The 20856-nt window shown below is 39.6% G+C and overlaps 1 protein-coding gene across 5 annotated transcripts in view; it reads left to right on the top strand.

Annotated features, from left to right (window-relative positions):
- LOC149318507 (glycerol-3-phosphate acyltransferase 1, mitochondrial-like) overlaps window positions 1-20856 on the top strand; it is a 58475-nt gene that overhangs the window by 13619 nt on the left and 24000 nt on the right. For all 5 annotated transcript variants that reach the window (XM_089509889.1, XM_089509892.1, XM_089509890.1 and 2 more), the window contains 7 exons: window positions 424-573; window positions 1921-2017; window positions 3736-3872; window positions 8233-8332; window positions 11953-12165; window positions 12495-12608; window positions 18544-18629. In XM_089509889.1, coding sequence (XP_089366015.1) covers window positions 424-573; window positions 1921-2017; window positions 3736-3872; window positions 8233-8332; window positions 11953-12165; window positions 12495-12608; window positions 18544-18629 — 897 coding nt within the window. The remainder of the gene's footprint in view (window positions 1-423; window positions 574-1920; window positions 2018-3735; window positions 3873-8232; window positions 8333-11952; window positions 12166-12494; window positions 12609-18543; window positions 18630-20856) is intronic.

The raw sequence follows: 20856 nt of genomic DNA, 5'->3' as shown, positions 1-20856 counted from the left end.
GTATTTTGTCTGCAAATCATTTTGCTTTTTATAGCTGAAAGGTTTATTGAGTTGGGACATTTTTTGGTGTGGAAATAGCTTTTTTTTAAAAAGTAAAGCTATATTAACCCAAGTGATAGAAATGTGAAGCAAAACTACAATAACAAAAGTACTAGAAATAAGAGAGCCCTAGTGGCTCAATGGTTAAATGCTGGTACTGCAGCCACTCACTCACAAGGCTGTGAGTTCGATTCCAGCCAGAGGCTCCAGGGTTAACTCAGCCTGGCATCCTTCCAAGGTTGCTAAAATGAGTACCCAGCTTACTGGGGGCAACCGCTTAGAGACTGATTCGTTCAGTATGAAGTGGTATAGAAATGTAGCTGCTATTGCTAGTGCTAAATTGAAGCTAATTTTAAAATCTTCTAAATTATGTGTAATATCCAGAGTGCAGAATGCTATTATAGAAGAGGCTTCAGAAATGTCTGCTATGGGTGGCACTGATCAGTTGGACCATAGAAATGTCAGCAAAATCAAGAAGAAAGCTAGAAGGATTCTTCAAGAAATGGTAGCAAATGTCTCTCCTACTTTGATCAGGTAATGAAGTTAGCTTTGATAATATTTGTTAATTGAAAATAGTTCTTAGTGCTCAAGTACAGTTTAGGTTCACACAAAAATTGTTGATTTTTATCTCAGCTTTTCACTTTTGTTATCAGTGTTTCAACTGTGCTGAACTGAAAGAAATGGTGTTTGTCCTTGTAAAATATTTTTATATATATTCATCTGTATATACTTGACTATAGCATCATGTTTTAGTATACACACACACACACTCGCCCCTCTGCATTCGCAGACTTGGGTGGGATACAGAATGCCCTTTTGGGGCGGCCTGCACCTGCCCCTTTCCCCGACAGATCGGGGCCTCAGCAGCCACAGCGGCAGCCCCAGAGGCCCCAATCCGCTGCTTTTCCAGGCCTGCGGGGAAGCAGCAAAACGCTGCTTCCCCGCAGCCTGGAAAGGGGTGTCCTTGGGGCTTCATGCCCCAAGGACACCCTGACAGTGGCGGGAAAAGGGAGAAAGGGGCCACTCGGCCCCTTTCTTTCTATATTGCTGCCGTGGATGTTTAAAAGCCGCGCCAGTGATACGTGCGGCGGAAGGAGCTCCGAAACGGTGCCAAGCGGCACCAAGACGTAACAGCCGCGTCATTTGGACACAATGCGGCTGTTACATCAAAATGGTGGTGCCTGTGTATACAGGGCGCCGCCATTTTGATACCCCCGTCACGTGCTAGGGGTGAGGCCGGTATGGACGCTGCGTCCTTGGCCAACCCCTAGCACGTGACAGGGGCGGTGCAAAGGCCCGTTTAAATCGAGCCTTGGAGTCCACGGTCTCGCTCCTTTGCGGGTGGCAAGCGGGGAGGGACAAAATGGCCCGCATGTGCGCAAGAGCTCATGTCCGTTTTAACCAATGGTCTTTGAATATTTGTTTCCAATTCATGGGGGGGGGGGGGGTCCAGAACAGATCTCCCGCAAATTAGTTATGCCTGCTCGAATGTTGGACGTTCTTTACCATTGTTTTTCTTTCTATCATCCTTTAGATTGTTATATGCCCCTGAGTTTTACCCTCGACTTATCCACGGGTCATATCAAAATCCATAATTTTGGCCCCAAAACTTGCCCTCAAATTATACATATGGTATTTAGGCCTAAATGATATTTGAACCTCTTGCTTTTATATATGGCCATGATGACTCTACTGTTTTTCAGAAGTCTCTTCAAAGTTTATTTTATGCAGAATTCTCAGTATTTTTAAATACCTTGGTTGTGATCTCTATTTTAAAGGTAGCATTTGTCTGTATTTGTTTGTGTTTCTTATAGGTTATATTGGTTTGTTCTGCATGAACCAAATTCTTATATCATAGTTCAACTTTTATTGTTCTTTTAGGTTAACTTCATGGGTGTTACTGAAATTATTTAACAGCTTTTTTTGGAATATCCAGATTCACAAAGGGCAACTAGAGATGGTGAAAGCAGCAACTGAGGTAATAAAATTGTGGAGCAAATGTGTAACACTAAACTATTTTATAAAAATGTAACATGCTATAAAATCCAATTATATTAGTAGTGAATTTATAGCAGGCTGTTAAGAGCTGAGCAAGGTCTGAATAAGCAGCAATAATGATTCTACTCACCAACTCATTCATGTAGGAACAGAGATTTAGGCAGAAGGTACTTTAAAAAATAAAAGAGAATTGAGTAGAATCTTTTGCTTACTCAGCTTAAACAGTGAAGAGCTGAAAATAATAAGTTTATAACTCAGTCAGCCTCTACTCACCAAGGAAAGAACTTGTAAATTGATCTCTCTATACTACTTCAAACTCTAGAAGTTAGATGTCCATGATTAAATATGCTTCATTCAATTTAATTGGGAAACATGATTTGTTTATGGTAAAAATTGTGTCCATCACCTATCTTTCTAGTTTATTTTAAGGAACAGTATAATTATTTTATAGAGAAGATCATATGAATCCTACCTGCTCCCCCCCGCCTCCGCCCCCATTGGTACAGCCCAGACTTGGGCTTACAACATGAATTACAAATAAGCCTGTATTTCCTGTGGAACTATTCAGTGTTGACTGACATCAGCATCCCAGACTTCACCCCATGTGTCAGACTAAAATACTCAGTGGATGCCTTGCACTGATATACTGAACTGGAAAAAGACCTCAACGTCCTGAAGAACAGTCTACCACATGCTAAATCAGGCTGTTCTACTGCTGAAAAGCTTATGTCATCTGCTTCTGTATGCAGACTGATGATAGCCCAGTTAAGTGGAAAGCATTTCATAATAAAGAAAAAGTTTATGTTAGCTGTTGATTACAGATAGTCTTGCTTTGATCTTGCTTGCTTTACTTTTACACTCCTACTCCCTATTCCTACCCTCCCATCTCCACTGAAACAAGATAGCAAGAACAATTCAGAGAAATGTGGAAAAAAAGACTGGCATTTTTATTTCATTTCCAGTGTAATTAAGCCTTCACAGAATCCTTGCAACAGAATCCTTGCTAGAATAATTTAATAATAATAACGAGCTGAATTTCAGTCTGGGGAGAGGTTAGTGCAGGCCAGATTCAGCAATACTTAATTACCTATTTGTAGTGTTGCCTTTGAATGATGTATACTTTTTATAGTTGTGAAATATCTATTTGAATGTATTGTTTACCAGAAACAATCACTGGGCATTTGAGGTTTGTTTTACATATTGTCTATCAATTAAATAGTTTTCAAAGCACTCATCTAAACTATATATTTGCTGTAAGTGAAAATAAGAGTTTACACATAATTAAAATTATTGGGATGTTCATCAACATTTTATAATGCAAGAAAAAAATATTTAATTGCCTATTGATGATTAGGGGCTCTTGGGTGTTTCTTATTCATATAGTTGTCATAAGCTGAAGTTGATTTGATGGCAAATACCACCATCAGCTAATTGCCTATTGTTCGTACTGTGACCTTGTTATCAGAAATCTTTTGTTCTTACTGCTTCCACTTCCAGTTGTTCATAGGTAAAATGTTGGAATGAAGAACAAAAAGTGAAGAGTATGATAATTGCCAAAAGCTTAGTAGAAATGCATGTTAAAGATAAAAATAATAACTTTATTTCAAAATCAGAAATTTTGTTGGGAGATCTATCTATCTATCTATCTATCTATCTATCTATCTATCTATCTAATATCTTATTTTCTTTTTCATGCAGCTGAATTTGCCTCTTATCTTCCTACCAGTTCACAAGTCTCATATTGATTACCTGCTTCTCACATTCATTCTTTTCTGCCACAACATCAAAGCACCCTACATTGCTGCAGGGAATAACTTGAGTATTCCCATTATCAGGTAATATTGATATTGTTGTATATTGTTATTATGTCAATATCAGCCATGCTGATGATCTCACCAGACCTAGGGAAATTAACATCCATATTCAGTTGAAGAGAAGTCTTTGCTGCTTAGCACATAGGGCTCATTCACATGGACCTTTTTGTATCAAGGAGATCCGGGTCTCCTTCGCGATACTGATAGATAGAGTAAGGGCCAGTACAGACAGTCCTGAAGGGGTGGCTTGACACCACTCCTTTGAGTGCCGAATCAGGGCTGGGCAACTGCCATTTTAACCCTGTTCCTGTTCACACTTAGGGTGGAAGATGGAGGAGGAGGAGGAAGGAAAAGGCAAACCCTCTCTGGACAAACCTTGCCAAGAAAACCTCATGGCAGATGTGTCCTAAATCAGAAATTACTTGAAGGCACACAACAACAACAAGAGGAAGGGTGGTGGCGTGACAGTGGCAGAGAGAGGAGGAAGGGGGAGGAGGGGGGGAGGAATGCACTTGGGAGTCTTGCAAAAGCTGAATTGGTCCGATAGCTTACTCTCGCTATTGGAGATTTAAATCATTGCGGTTCTTTACAAAAGAACTGCTAAGGGTCTGGTGCCAAATGCACTGGTTTAAGTGGGCTTTTCGGTCACGCATCCACAAACTGCACTGATTGCGGTCAGGGCAAGTGTGAACTTCACAGAAATAAACCAGTTCCACACCGGTTTATTTCTGTAGTGTGAATGAGCCGCTAGCATCCTGATAACTATGTTGTTATGTAGTTTATACATGGATAGCAACGGTTGTATCAGTTCTGTAGTGGTACATGGATACCAGTATATCTTATGCTCTATTTTCATACAATTATTAATACATCTGCTCTCAGTTCCTTTAAATTTTACACTACTGATTGTCACATGTTCTTTTTTCCAAATGCATCAGAAAGAAAGATGCAAGTACTGAGTTTGGCTACAGGTATCAATTTCACTAGCAGTGGGCAAAGCCTACTTTTGCCCTTGATTTCCCTTGGTCCATCAAATTATTTAGGTGTTCCACCATAATGAGCTGTGTGTACTCTGTGCATGCCACAGCTACTGTGAAAGAATGTTTGTCACAATTAATAGTGAAAGGAATGGAAAATGTCCCAACTGTAGAAGTTGAGGGATAGATAGAGTAAGGGCCAGTACAGACAGTCCTGAAGGGGTGGCTTGACGCCACTCCTTTGAGTGCCGAATCAGGGCTGGGCAACTGCACACTGCGGCCCTGATCTGGTTATTTGCTGGCTCAAAAGGATAGCTACTTTTTGAGCTGGCAAAAGGGCACACTTTCTGCCATTTTCCGCTTTGCAGCACTTGGGCAGTGTGTCTAAATTCTGCACCGCCAGAGCGCCATGAAGCCAACCCAACTTCTACAGCAGGTGGATGGCTTCTAGCCAGTGTCGGGGTGTGTGTTATGTGTATGCTATGCCCCCACACTGCCCACAAGGTACTTTTAGTGGCAGTCTGTACCAGCCCTAAGTTGCTTCATAAAAAAATAGATTAATAGATTGGTTTTGAGTTTAGAAATACCATTCTCAGAATGGCTGGTGTAGCAATAGACTGTTCTTGCGTTTAACCCCACGCAAGTTTAGAAGTAATTTGAAAAAGTTCAGAGATTTATTACATTGTAGCAATGTAATCTCAGTAATGGTGTATACCATAGTCAGTAGTGCTCTAGTTGAGGAGTGTTAATTATAGAAGACTATGTTTTTTTTAAATTCTATAGTAGCCTTTTATCCAGTATTACATATTACAAATCAATATACAGATCTTAAGTCAGAAAGTATGAGATTCCTTCTCAATTGTATGTCAGGGACTTTATATGAAGGTTTGTGTTCCTTGATTTTCTCCATGTTGTTGTTGCTGATTACATGTGTGATAATGTTCTGGTCTGTTGAGGTTGTTATTATTATAAGACTTACATGGAAACAATAAGCACTTGTATTAGTTTGTTACCATTCCAACAAATACTTCACCAGTGTACTGCTCTTATTAAAATAGCAGTATCTACTTTTTTCACTTTTATGGCATTAAGGCAGTAGGTTAGAAAGCAAGGTTAAAAGAACTAGGCCTGAGTCTATCCATCCTTGTAATAGAGGTGTAACAACAACAGAAATGTTTGTTTCATATAGACTTTTAGTCTGTGTAACACACATTGTGTAGTGGTTGGCTAACCTCTTATTATGCAAGTTATAAGTAACCATTACTATAGTATTCACACACCCTTCATCAGGTGATTCTGTAGATAGACCTTAATTCTTAACGTATTGCTCACAAAGTTCAAGTTGTAGAGTACACCTTCCAATGATTCATATCTTTTAGTGTGATGTATAATGCTGGAGCTACTGCATGTGAGAGTAAAAATACAAATTATAAATCACTTGTTCACTTGTAAAACTATAGATTGTGGTTTGCTTAAGACTTGCAAAGAGTAATTTTTAAAAAAATCATAACATAACAGATTATTAAGATGTCTGTGAGTATTATGTCATAAGTTATGAATATATCAAGAAACAGTAGATTTGTCTGATACAGTTATGGATTGATAGTGGCTGCCATGCTTTTTATTTATATATGATGATGGAATCTTGATCTCACCCTGTATTTAGTATGATATTAATAATCATCTGAAAGAACAAATATAGCCTTGTCTGGGTGAATCACTAGAGATCTCTAGTATAAGACAGTTTTAATTATGCAGTTGCAGTGGTAAAATGTGGATTACTATGATGTATTCTTTTCAGGGAATTGGGGAAAAAGTATTTATAAACAATTAAAGTAGAGGTGAATGAAGGGCTACATGTGGCTCCCTTGAGGCTGCTTTTGCTGTCCTGAGCCCCCTCTTCAATTCCTCTTTACCATCCTTTTCCTGGCAAGAAAGAGTGATTGACTCTCCTTGAATTCCCTTGAAGTGGCAGATCACCTTTTAAATAGGTCCCAGGGTTCCTATGATGTATAGCATCGATTTTTTTTTCAAAAGTAGGAATTCCATCCACTTCTGGTTATGTTCTCCCCTCCCACCATTCTTGATACCTTTGTTAGTCTGTGTAGTCCTGAGGCAAGCAGTTGGCCCCTGTGTCCACTGTGAAGTTTTCCACCCTGTCGTAAAGCAATTTTGATAAACCCTCTCATTGTACTTATTTTATTATTTATTTATTTAATTTCTAGTCTGACTTTCTCCTGAGTGGATCAAAGGCAGCTCACAAAATGGCAGTGGCAGCTCCGAGGAGAAGGAGAAAGTAGAACCACTTGACTTCAGAGCAACATTTCAAGCAGAGCTCCTCTGGGAAGGTGGTGGTGGCCTCGGGGAGAGGGAGAAAAAAAATATTTCTCCTACTTTTCAGGGCCACTGCTAAGGATGTTGGCAACTCCCTGGCTAAGCCCTGCTTGCAAAGTTGCTCGGAAATCAAGTGGCTCAAAGTAGCCAAAGGCTTCAGCCTGAATGAAATACCCAGCCATGAAATCAGTGGTGACAGGGTAGATCGTGTTTGGGTGGCAGTAGACTGGATCCTCTTGGGTTGAAGGAAGCAGTTTGGTGTAGACCGAAATGACTGTTATAATTTTATAGACAATCATTTTGGTATTACCCCCTCTGATGGTATCACCTGGTGCGAATCAAACCCACAGTGGCACCACTGTGATTGATGACAATTCAAGCCATTCACCTGGAAAGATCCAAAAAGTTTTTTGTCCTATTGCCAACCAACATTTTTTTAGAGATGTCAGATATAGACTTTAACTGCAGTTTTCACATGGAGGAAACAATAGAAGAATTGCATGATGTTCTGTGCAATACAGACTGTATACTGTATATACTCATGTGTAAGTCTAGTAATTTTAGTAAAAGAATTGACCCAAAAAAACCTGAGTCGACTTATCCACGGGTCAATATAAATACCATATTTTAATTCATAAAAAGAGGAATCCTCCTTGGTGGAAGGCAAAAAGCACTCCCCCCACTCTCTCATCCATACAGCCTTTAGTGTGAACACAAATAATTATGCCTGCTGGAATTTTGCAAGTTCTTTGTCATCATTTTCCTTTGCATTATCCTTTACATTCTTTGTCACATCCCCCTAACTTTTACCCTTGCCCTATCCACTGGTCATATCAAAATCCATATTTTTGGCCCCCAACCTGCCTTTGATTTATACATGAGGTTGACTTATAGCTGAGTATATATGATACATTCAAGTTAAAGTAATGTTATACCCTTATAGTTTTTTTAATAGCCACTCTGATAGCCTTTAGGGCTGAAGGGCGGGGTATAAATACCATAAATAAATAAATAAATAAATAAATAAATAAATAAAATTGAAGTGACCTATAATATATATTTTTCTACAGCACGTTGATCTGCAAACTTGGAGGATTTTTTATTCGGAGAAAGCTAGATGAAAGGCCTGATGGTCGTAAAGACAATCTGTACAGAGCCTTACTGTACGTGGTATGTACTTCTTATCTGTGCAACAGAGACAGGGCATCTTTTCAGGCTTTGGTGGGGGTAATTTCAACAGAATTCAAAGACTAAATTGCAAAAAAGTTAAGCATTTATTGGTTTTTAAAGACCTCAGACTGTACAGTCCCATGATCTCTGATGTGCAAGAAAGATTAGACCCCACCCCTTTCTGTAAGTTTGGCAACAGACTTTGACTTCAACTCCCCTATTCTCCACCCCCACCCCCCATAGCTCAGGGCCTTTACTTCTCTGAAACTGGCATTTTAAATTGAATGATGAAAAGGTGTCAATGACCAGGGAGAGGCCTAATATCCACAGGAACCTTGCTAGTAAGAATCTATCAGGGCTTTGGATGTTGTAGAGACTTCAAGCTTAAAGCTCTCAGGCATTAATAATGAGATTACTCCTATAAATACTGAAATGTAGTTGGCTTTCTGTATCCATGATTCTGTACCTAGTAATAGCAATAGCAGCTTCATTTATATACCGCTTCATACTGCACTAAGCAGTCTATACATTCAACCATCCACAGCTTGAAAATATTTTTAAAATATTCCAAAAAGCAAACTCTTTTTGACATTTTATATAAGAGACATCATTTTACTATGCTACTGTATATAATGTTACGTGAGCATTGGGGATTTTGGTGTCCACAGCGGTGCTGGTTCTGGAACCAAACCCTGAATACCAAGGGCCCACTATAGATATATTTCTATGAAAAAAAGTGTGTTGTGTATGATACAGTATAATTCTGTAAGATGATAGCTAGAGAAGTGGAAAGTAATTTACAGTAACTATGATGACCTGTTGCATTGTTGCGCACCAGATGTATCTCACACAGAAATTTCTGTAACTCATTTATATATTGAAACTGTTTCTCATAGCTTGAATATTCTTATCTTGCACTACTGCCCTCAGCAAATGTCAAGGACACTCATGACCTTTTGTACTAATTGACCTTACTGTGCAACTGTATGTAATTCTTATAAAACTAATGAGATCAAGTGCATGTGGGCCAGAATTACATTACACAGACCTGGGCTTGCTGCCACCAGTATTGCTAGAAACTATGTGGGTTCTTTTTTGTGTCGGCTCAAATAAATGGATTTAAATTAAATTAATACATAAGTTGAATAAATAAAAGGGTGTATAACTTCCATTCTGCTGTCATCTGCAACAAGATTACTTTCCAAGGGGAAAAAAACTTTAAAATACGGGAAAGGACATAATTTCTTACCTTGATTCTTTTTTGTTTTCAAGGAAACTGGTTGTAAATTACACACTCACCAGTAAGTAGAAAATGCAGACCACTCGGTGGCTCACTGTGAAGAATTTGCATGGCAGTTTGCAGACAAAGTTGCTCAGATCCGCTCCGACTTGGATGCTATAGTTGATGATAGTGCCAGTGGATGTAATCTTGACACCTGTCTGTCCAGTGTTAATGGATACTTTTCTTGTGCAGCATGAAGATATGGACAGGATCATTGGAAATCCTTAGACTTTTGTCCATCTCGGCTTATCAAACAGGCCAGAGGGCGACTGGCTGTGTGGGTGAAGGAGGTAGTCAATGCCTTCTTAAAACAAGGCAGAGTTCCACCTTGCCTAAAGGAGACAGTTGTGAGGCCTTTATTTAAAAACCCATCCCTGAATCCTGCAATAATGAATAATTATCAGCCAGTGTCCAACCTACCATTTTTGGGCAAGGTAGTGGAATGTGTCATGGCTTCCCAACTCTAGGGTTTCTGGATGAAATGGATTGTCTGGATCCATTTCATTGTGGTTTCAGGCCTGGATATATAACACAGACAGCCTTGGTCGATGGTCTACGCAAAGAACTGGATAGGCAGAGTGTGTCCCTGTTAGTTCTGCTGGACCTCTCAGTGGCTTTTGATATCCTTGACCATGGTATCCTTCTGGGATGCCTCTCTGGGATGGGATTTAGGGGTACTGTTTTACAGTGGCTCCATTCCTTCCTCGAGGATGAACCCAGAAGGTGATGCTGGGGGACTCCTGCTTGACCCCCTGGCCATTAGCCTGTGGGGTTCCTCAGGGTTCTGTGTTGTCCTCTATGCTATTTAACATATACAGGAAACTGGTGGGAGATGTTGTCTGGAGTTCTGGGGTGAGATGCCATCAATATGCAGTTGACACACAACTCTACTACTCCTTTCCACCTCGATCCAAGGAGGCTGTCCTGGTCCTAAACCAGTATCTGTAATCAGTAATGGACTGTTGAACAAGTTGAAACTTAATCCAGACAAGACAGAGGTGCTCCTGGTCAGTTGGAAGGCACATCAGGAAATAGGGATCCAGCCTGTGTTAGATAGGGTTACACTCTCCCTAAAGGTGCAGGCTCTCAATTTGGAAGTACTCCTTGGACTCAGCTCTGAACCTGGTGGCCCAGGTGTCTGCAGTGAATGAGAGTGCTTTTGCACATTTAAAACTTGTGCTCCAACTGTGCCTGTTCCTTGAAACATTGGATCTGACCACGGTGGTACATGCGTTGGTTACATTGCATTCGGACTACTGTAACATGCTCTACTTGGGGCTGCCTTTCAGGAGTGATCAGAAACTGCAACTGGTCCAAAGGGCTGCAGCCTGATTGTTAACATTGTTTAAACAGCTCCACTGGTTGCCAGTTTGTTTCAAAGTGCTGGTTATGGCCTATAAAGCTCTATATGGCTCAGGTCCAGGCTATTTGGCAGACCATATCTCTCTCTATGAGCTGATCCGGGCTCTGAGATCCTCTGAAGAGGCCTTTCTCTCAGACCCATCTCCTTAGCAAGCATGGTTGGTGGAGACACAAAAGAGGGCCTTCTCCATTATAAACACAACTAAGATATTAATTGCTCTTATTTCATTCAAAACGTTTGATTTGTTTGGTGATGCTAAAAGGAAATCAGCACACGTTTGTCATTCCCATGTCATTTAGTATCAAACTTCAATGTCCCAAGGAAAAAAGATTCCCAACTAATATATTTGAGAGATTCCCCAGGTATAGTGAAGTATATTGCTTATGTGACATTGACGGCAATTGAGCCACAGTGTATTGATGGTTAAATCAAAACACTAGTCAGGGAGAGGAGGAGATTGAAGTTTAAGCACCTAACAATCTGTAGTATTAAAGATACCTGGTTAGGAATAGCTGACATAACAGGACATGTGCCATAGGGTTAAAAATGCTTGTATCCATGATATATGGGGAGATTCTAGGAGAAGGAAGAGGAAAATGTCCAGTTCTCCAAAACCATGTCCATGCATTTACATGCACATTATGTAAACATAAAGTACTGAGATACAGAATTGGCTGCCCAGCCTGACACTGAGCCCTTTATCACTGTATAGCACAGCTGAGAAAGATTCAAGAAGGGGTGGAAAGAAAGGGGGGAAAAGTATTCCTTTTTTTTTTTTTTTGCACCTACCTATCCCTTCCTTGCCTACAAAACTAGAAAGCCTCCTCTTCCAAGCTAGCTGTATTTCTGAATGTGAGCATTCCAGTCAAGAACTAAAATGTATTTCAAACTTTTGTCGCAGGCCCTTGCTGTTTTCTGTGTAGCAGTGTAAATTGCCTATGTCTGATTTTAAGTTTCAATTTTTCTTCTTTTAAGCATGTCCAAGAATTGCTTCGACAGCAGCAATTCTTAGAGATATTCCTGGAGGGCACACGGTCCCGAAGTGGGAAGACATCCTGTGCAAAAGCAGGCCTCTTGTCGGTGGTGGTGGATGCTCTCTATGTAAATGCTACTCCTGACATATTAATTATCCCTGTGGGAATATCCTACGATAGAATAATTGAAGGTCACTACAATAGTGAACAGCTGGTAAGAGTACCTGAAATGTTATTGTTTTCCTCAGCTGACATTTAAAAGTTCTGGTGATAACTGTTCTTTTGAGATAGAATTATCAAAATTTCATTCTAACCTTTATAACAAAATAAGGATGTGAGGGGAAAATGACTTCTGAATAATTATTTGGGGCAGAAAACATTTGAAATATGTAACTTGGAGGAAACACCTGTAGATTTGGAGGGTGGATGAATTGGCATTGAATTTTGCTTTTGAGGATGCACCAATGTGGTTTGGATTTATTTAATATTAAATTAAATAATTTAAATTTAGTTTTTTTTTTTAAAAAAATCATTGATTTTCAGGGAAAGCCCAAGAAAGATGAAAGCCTTTGGAGTATAGCCAGAGGAGTATTTCGAATGTTACGGAAGAATTATGGATGTGTTAGAGTTGATTTTGCACAACCATTTTCTTTAAAAGTAAGTTCATATTATATTGCATAATTTCTTATTACAGAGCTACACCTATGATAAGAAATACTTGATACTATTTATGCATTGTGTGAATAAGAATGTTTAACATCTACATCTTGTACCCATTTGTACTAATCAAGTAATGTAGTTCTGTACTTGTATCCCCACTCTGAATCAGGGCACACATGCAACAGGGTGGTGTGTTACAAATCTCCTTCATGCTCACATTAAAAGGTCAAGGTTGTATTTGCTCCATTATTGAGCCATACAGTGGTGCACTGAATAGTCAACTTGAGATTGACAAACAGCTTGGTATTCAATCTGAAGATCTGTCTGGCTCTTAGAGTATTTGTGACCAAATATCAAATGTCTTTTCTGGAGAAAGGGTGCTAGGTTCTCTGTTGAAGTGGCAAAAAATTGTCCTGATAGCTGTGGATGGACAGTGGTTATTTCAATGCACTATTTATGTTGTATTCTTCCAAGTAATTGGTAGTGATTGCCAGAATGGCCTTGTTCCAGAAGAGCAAGTAGTCAATTGAGTAGGAAGTCTTAACCTCCCAGTATCATTTTGGTACTGTGGGACCACAGGGACCACAGTTGGTACTGTGAGACCACAGGGAAGTCAGGTAAGGAGCTGCAGATGGGATTAGACCCTAGATATTTGGCATATCCCATTTCTAATTTTGTTCACTGGACAAAAAAGAAATATAACATGTGTTAAAAATAGCCATTCAAGTTTAATGATGGGATACCAGTCCAACCTGCCCATTGGTTTATTGCAGTGGGGTTTCAGCTCACTCAGTGGTGTTTGTACTTTTTTCTTTCTTTTATTTTGTCTTACATGCCTTATGCATTACTTAGTTTTCCTGGGTTAGTTAAGGATGTTTTTCTTAACACATTTATTGTTAGCTCTTTTTTTCCCCTATTGCTGCAGCATACATTTTTTTCACACATTGAAGTTAGGGCAAAGAGCCTGCTGTGTACCCGAGGTAGTGTAACTGTTGGCTCCTCCAGATGAGACACATAAATTATATATTACAGTATTTGTGGCCGTACTTTTTTTAAAAAGTCTAACTAGACTGTTTTCTAGCAATTGCCAGATAGAAAATTCTGTTCTGAACCAAAAGTAGATTTAGTTTTCATTCTGAAACATATCAGAACACAAAGATTACCTCTTCTCTTACTTTCTCTCCCTTTTTAGCTTTTTTAGCAGTATAATGAGTGCCTCAGTAAAATGGCACTTTAGCACTACAACACCTTATAATTCTATTATAAATTTTAAAAATTCAGAAAGGAGAAAACTTTACCATCAGACCATAGTATCACTGTAGTGATACTCTGATTATAAGATCAATTTTTTTTTGAGAACAACCTTTGTGTGGACCCAAGATATCACTACAAACAGCCCCTCCCCAAGAAATGAAATAGGTATACGCAAAGATGATAACAACTGGCAAAATCCAAGATGTTACATTATGAGATCTCACATTTCTTTAAACCAATCTGGAAGTATCTCCTGCTAACACAGGCTAAAGCATAAGGAGTAAAAAAAAACAACAAACCTCACTGTGAAAGAAGAGAGGCAGGCTTTTCATGGTCATTGTGAGGATTTTGAGAGAGGGACATATGTTCATAGACCTAAAAACTTGTTAGGAACAGTGGTAGCTTCTGTCTTACATAACAGTGGGATTGCAAGTCTGCTCCTAGTTTTAGTTACAATCTCAGAGTAGGAAAGGGACCACAATGTCATGTAGTGCAACCTCCTCCCATGCAGGAATACAAAGCTAAAGGACTTCTGAGAGGTGGCCATCCATTGTCTTTCTAAAGACTGTCAAAGAAGGAAAGTCTGCCAGTTTCTGAGGCACCCTGTTCTGCTGTTGAATGGCTTTTTCTGTCAAGACGTTCTGCTCAATATTTACCATATTTTCCGGTGTATAAGATGACTTTTTAACCTTTTTAAAATCTTGTCAGAAGTTGGGGGTCTTCTTATACGACAGGTTAAGCCCAGCCTGTTCAGGCCGCAAGCCAGCCCTGCAGCCCAGTGCGCGCACCCGACCTGCTCCGCAGCCTGGCATGTTCGCCACTGGCCTCCTCCCACCTTCCGAGGCCCTCTGAAGCCGCCATGCGCCCGGCCTGGTCCTGCCTTCCCAGGCCTCCAAGGAGGCCCCCTGAAGCCGCCGCGTGTGGGTGCCAGGCTCCCTTAACTTGGCCCATAATAGGCCAGGGCACTGCCTGCACGTGAGGCAGGCTTTGCAGGCCTCAATAGAGGCCTGGGGATCTGGCGCACGTAGGCGCTAGCCCCCCCCCCCCCAAGTGGGTTGAAGTTTGAAAGTGTTTTTAATTTTTATTTGATATGCATTGGGAGAAGGGTAGTCTTATACCAAACTCTATATTTTAATTGGAAATTAAATGCCCAGTCGTCTTATACACCGGAAAATACAGTAGATGAAATCTTTTTCTTGTAATTTGAATCCATTAGTTTGTGTTCTAATCTCTGGAGCAGCAGAAAAAGAAGAAGCATGCTCTATCTTCTATATGTCATCCCTTCCAATATTTAAAGAAATGGCTATTTGTTACCTTCCTGTCTTCTCTTTTCTAAGCTAAACATGCCATAAGCTTTAGCTTCTAGATTTCCCTCGCTTCCTTTGGACAAGACCCTTCTTGATCTTCAGTATCCAAAACTGAACACAGTTTGCCAAGTGAGATCTGATGAAAGCACAGTGGAATAGTACTTTCACTTTCCTTGATCTGTACACTGTGTTCCTTTTGATGTAGCCTAGAATTGCATTGGCTTTTATGGCTGCTGCATGGTGACTTATATCTATCTTGTGGTCTAGTAAAAATTCTTCTTACATGTACTATAGCGTCTTCACATATGCTATTGTCACCTATCCTATATTTGTATGTGTCAGTTTCCCTGCCTAACCTAACTTGTATTCCTGTTCAAATTCATTTTACTTGTTTAGCCTCAGCTCGCCAATCTGTTAATGTCATGTTAAATTCTGACTCTGTCTTTTCAAGGCATTTCATATCAGGCACTACTCTTACTTAATTTCTTTTCAGTTGAGAAGGTGTTTTGTTTACATTGGTGTACTGTTCTGAAAATATAGTGCGTCCGCGCCATGCGCGGATGCATTTTACGCGGCTTTAAGCTTACGTAAAGCTGCTTGGGGAGGGAAACAATGGCATGCGTCCCACTCCGCCACATACACAAGCCCCATTATTTCCTATGGGGCTCTAGCACAGGCGGATTTTCCCTTACGCCAAGGAATCCAGAACAGATTCCCCGTGTAAGGAGAGGGCCCACTGTACTGATTATTGTTCAGATTAGATTTCCAGGGGGCTAAAAATAGTTAACCTATTAGCATATAGTTCATTTGCATTTCTAAATAAAAACAGTTGAGAGCTAGGTTGGTCACCTCTACTTTTACTGAAGTATGAGCGAACTCTAAGAATGATTTTATGATATTGGAAAGAAAGTTGCAGTCTGGTTATATTTCAGCTATTAGAGCTATGTAGGACATTTTGAATTAATATGGTTTCATTCTAGCTGTGTTGCTAGCAGGTGCTAAGAGGTTTTGTATGCATAATTTAATAGGCCAGCAGAATGTAATCTCCCTTTGATAAAAGGAGATATAATACCATATAGATTTATTCACACAGGGGACTTCTTCACAAGTATGTAAATAAGTTAATTTTGTTGAAACAGAAAAGTTCTGTATTCTATAAAAGAGTAGTTACCTGATGAATATATTATTAAAGAAAAAATTAAATAGCCATTAAAACAGAAAGCTGATATTATAGTTGCCATTTGTTTATGTTTCAGAATACCATATCTCTCCAACATTATAAATTTGTTTCATTCTGTGTATCCATAAATGCATAGTATTTAACTTTGTTTCTCTTATAAAGTTTCCTCAGTTGAACAAATTATTCCGTATTCCGCTCCACATGCCTTTTTTTGGTAATTGTCTTTCTGAATAATAGCGGTAATGTCTAAACGTCCTGTAGTATATATTTATTTAACCTGTTTTGCGGGCTTTTCCCTCCTGCTCCGGCTCCCTCTATCTCTTTCTCTCTAGTCTTTCTTTCTCTCAGACTTGCACATGTATCATTTCACCAACCAGTTTGTAATGCAAAGAATGCCACTGTATAACGGTGCTGGTTACTGATTAATTTAATTACAGTGCTAGTTATTACCAAGGATAGGAGTGAGAGTTTCTTTTTTTGCTAGGTCTGCACTAGAAAATAGCAAAGCTTTTTGTACACGGTATCTGATAAAACTCAGAATTTCTAGACGGACGTCCGTATCTGCAGGAGATCCATTCTGGACCTTCCCATGGATACAAAAAAATGTGGGACTTCACTTCTATTGTACATGAGCTCAACAGCAAGAATAATGGGTAGCGCAAATATGGAAGAAAGCAGAGCTCCCAACGTTAGATGACTGGCTTTTGAAATTGTTTGACATTCAAGGGATGGATAAACTAACCTTGTGGTTAAACCATAAAGACATAGAAAAGATTGAGGAAGAATGGTTTCTTGTAATAGAATTTTGCAAAAAAACGATGGCAGTAACAAAGCAAGTAAGAGAGTTAAGAGTGAGAGATACCAAAAATAAGAGACGGAGAGAAAATAAGGAAAGTAGAAATAGGAATTGGAGCCAAGGAAATCTTAAATGGAAATATTTTAATGAAAAAATGATGTATAATATCTACTTTGAAGCAAAAGGTTTTAATGTTAAGTAAACTTGGTAAGTTTAATTAGTAAAATAATAATTTGTTGTTTATAAGATATTTTGTAGTTTGTGTCCACAACATCTGAAGAGAATTGAGATGGAGGTAGCATCTGTACCTCGTTTGTGTATCAGATTTGAAGATGATACTTGGACTGTAAACCCTGTGATGCTTAGGCAGAATGGCTAATGTAGTTGAACAACATCTGAGAACTCAAAGGTGGTGTACAGACTGCCCCTTTGGGGCGGCCTATACCCGCCCCTTCCCCGACGAATCAGGGTCTCAGCTGCCACAGCAGCAGCCCAGAGGCCCCTATCCGCTGCTTTTCCAGGCTGCGGGGAAGCAGCAAAAGGCCGCTTCCCTGCGGCCTGGAAAGGGGTGTCCTTTGTGTTGCTGGCGCAGCTGTGTAAAAGCTGCGCCAGCGACACAAATCCAGGAAGGAGCTCCAAAATGGAGCTCCTTCCGGCACCGCAGAAAGGGTGCCACAGGCGCCCTTCAGCAACACCAGAACGTCATGTCCACGCTGCTCCGTTTGGAGGCGGTGCGGCTGTGACGTGGTAATGTGGACAGGGCACCGCCATTTTGTATGTACTCTGTACGTACTAGGGTTGTGGGCGTCTAAAAGAGATGCCCCCAGGCAACCCTAGTACGTACAGAGTACGTACAAAATGGTCCGTTTGTACAGGGCCAAAGTTAGCCAAAACTGATTTGTATGCTAGTACAGAATGCTGTACTGTATACTAGGACAGAGCCTTTATCTTTTTTGTAGCTGTGTATAGATAGTAGTGATCCTGTGAATGTAGCATAGGTTTTTTATGTGTTCATTGTTGTTTGCATGGTGATCAATATACAGTGCACCCGCGTCATACACCGGCACACTATATGTGGTTTTCAGCTTATGTTGAAAGCTGTGCGACAAACAGGAAACTGCATGTGCACCCATGGCACACATGTGCACCGTGCTGTATGCACGAGCCCTATTATTTTCAATGGAGTGCGAGCATATATGGAATTTGCCGTATGTAGGAGCGGTCTGGAATGGATCCCCCATGTAAGGAAAGGGTACACTGTAATTTAGTATGGAACTGCCAAGGTGTTTGTTATCTGTGTGTACTACCTGTACTGGTTCTCTCAAGGTCAGTTCTCTTGCTTATTAAGATGTCAAATGCTGCAAGAAATATTTGAATAATTTTATATATTTATAGGAATATTTAGATGGCCAAAGCCAGAAACCCATGTCTGTCCCTCTTTCTTTGGAGCAAACACTTTTACCATCTATACTACCTTCAAGGTAAGACCAAACTGAATTTCTAAAAGCAATGAGAATATCTTAACCAGTGTATTAAATCTATTGCTATTTTATTATAACTGTAAGTTTTCTTACAGACCACACTAAACCTTGTAGGACCTTTGAGACTAACTGAAAGAAAGAAATTGGCAGCATGAGCTTTTGTAGGCTTCAGTCTACTTCTTCAGATGCATTTGCAAATGCATCTGAGAAAGTAGACTGAAGTCTATGAAAGCTCATGCTGCCAATTTCTTTACGTACTGATTCTACGGACTAACACGGCTATATCTTTGAATTCTACCACTATGGAAAGCACCAAATGTAGCTAAATGAAATGGAAATTCATCAACCTCTTCAAGAAACTTGCCCAGGTATAGACAGACATCCAAATGCATCTGAGGAAGTAGACTGAAGTCTACGAAAGATCAGGCTGTCAATTTCTTTCTTTGATTTAGTCTGAAAGGTGCTGCAAGATCTCTCTACATACTGATTCTACAGACTAACATGGCTATATCTTTGAATTCTACTATCATGTTCAGTTTAAGCAAATAATAATAATAATAATATAGATTTATTTCTAGCCCGCCCAATCACGGAGAATCCGGGTGGGTTACAACAATAAAACACATGAAGTTACAGTAAGATTAGAAAAAAAAATCAAACCCTAAGCCTACCCCCCCCATACCCAACATTAAAACAGAATTAAACAATGATGATATAGCATTAAAACATTAAAAACATTCAATAAAAAAATAGACATAAAGATAGGTGGGGAAGAATAGGCAGATGAGGGGGCAAATATCTCTATATCTGGGGAGGGTAACTAAGTTGGAAAGGCGTGCCAGAAGAGATCCGTCTTGAGTGCTTTCTGGAAAGCTGTCAGAGTGGGAATGTGACGGATCTCACAAATATAATCACTTCAGCTCTATAGACATTTTTACAGTATGCCTACTATGTTTTCTTTAACAGTTAGAGCATTGTATAGTTTTAATGAGCTCACCCAGTTTAAAACTTTGTTGGAATACTTAATAAGAACATATTTTAGGCCCCAAAGAGACAGGCCAAAATAAAGCTGCTTCGGAACACTTTGGAGTTATGCTGTTTAAATAACGCACACATATTAAAAGGCCAGAAGCTGCCCCAAATCTACGCTCCAGTCATTGGCTTCCGGCATCTTAGGACACATGCATCATTTAAACAGCATACCTCAAAGTGACCCGAAACAGCTTTATTTTGGCCTGTCTGTTCAGGCCCATAGTTTGAAAGCAACTGCCTTATTACTTAATACATCTGTAGTAACAGTATTGAGATAAAAGATTATATACAAACAAGTAGCAATGCTATGCTAGTTATGGCCCATCTTGGGAGAAAGGCAAAAAAGAAAGAAAGAAAGAAAGAAAGAGAGAGAGAGAGAGAGAGAGAGAGAGCAAGCAAGCTTAAAGGAAAGCATGATGAATATTTATTCTTCACATCGTATTTTCAGTAGGCAGTTAAACTGAAAACATCCTGGGATGTGGATATGTGATAAGCTTCATCTGTTCTAATGAAATCTTTTTGGAAGAAACTAAACAGATCATTAATCTTCAGTGATAGATAACATGTTATCTTATTATAAGCAGTAACTTGGACTGATAGCCATCTTTTTAATATGTAACAAAAACTGTGTTACACAACAGGAAGAAAGGCTTGTGACATATTGATGATACAACAGAAACATAGTATAATCAATTTGGTGTGAGTGTATATAATTGTTAGTTGTACCTGTAATGCACATTTCACTCTGTGAAGGTGTTGGGCCACTTGGATATTCCTGTCATAAAATCTGAGTTTGCCTTTTAAATGAAACCTAGTTGTTATTGTCTCATAATTATATTTATATATTTTACAGGAGCTAAAATATTAAAGGGTAGTCTTCAGCACTGCAACTGTGCTGGGAATTTTTGCCTAGTCCCAATATAGGTCCAAAACACTCTGCAGAAATACGTAATCCAGTTTGAGACTACTTTAACTGCCCTGGCTCAGTGCTAGGGAATTCTGGGAACAGTAGTTTTGTGAGACATTTAGCCTTCTCTGTGAGAAAGCTCTTGTGCCACAATAAACTATAATTCCCAGTATTCCTCAGCACTGAGCTAGGGCAGTTAAAGTGGTTTTGACCTGGATTATTTCTGCAGTATGTTTTCGACCATAGAGGGGAATCATTAGAATATTTTTTGGTATTGCTGCAATGGGA

Source organism: Sceloporus occidentalis, unplaced genomic scaffold (genome assembly GCF_023333645.1).
Source record: "Sceloporus occidentalis isolate IW3139 unplaced genomic scaffold, rSceOcc1.0.p SCAF_2, whole genome shotgun sequence".
In the NCBI taxonomy this organism is placed as follows: domain Eukaryota; kingdom Metazoa; phylum Chordata; class Lepidosauria; order Squamata; family Phrynosomatidae; genus Sceloporus; species Sceloporus occidentalis.
Note: the sequence above shows the minus strand (reverse complement) of the source record. Positions and strands in the feature narration are given on the sequence as shown.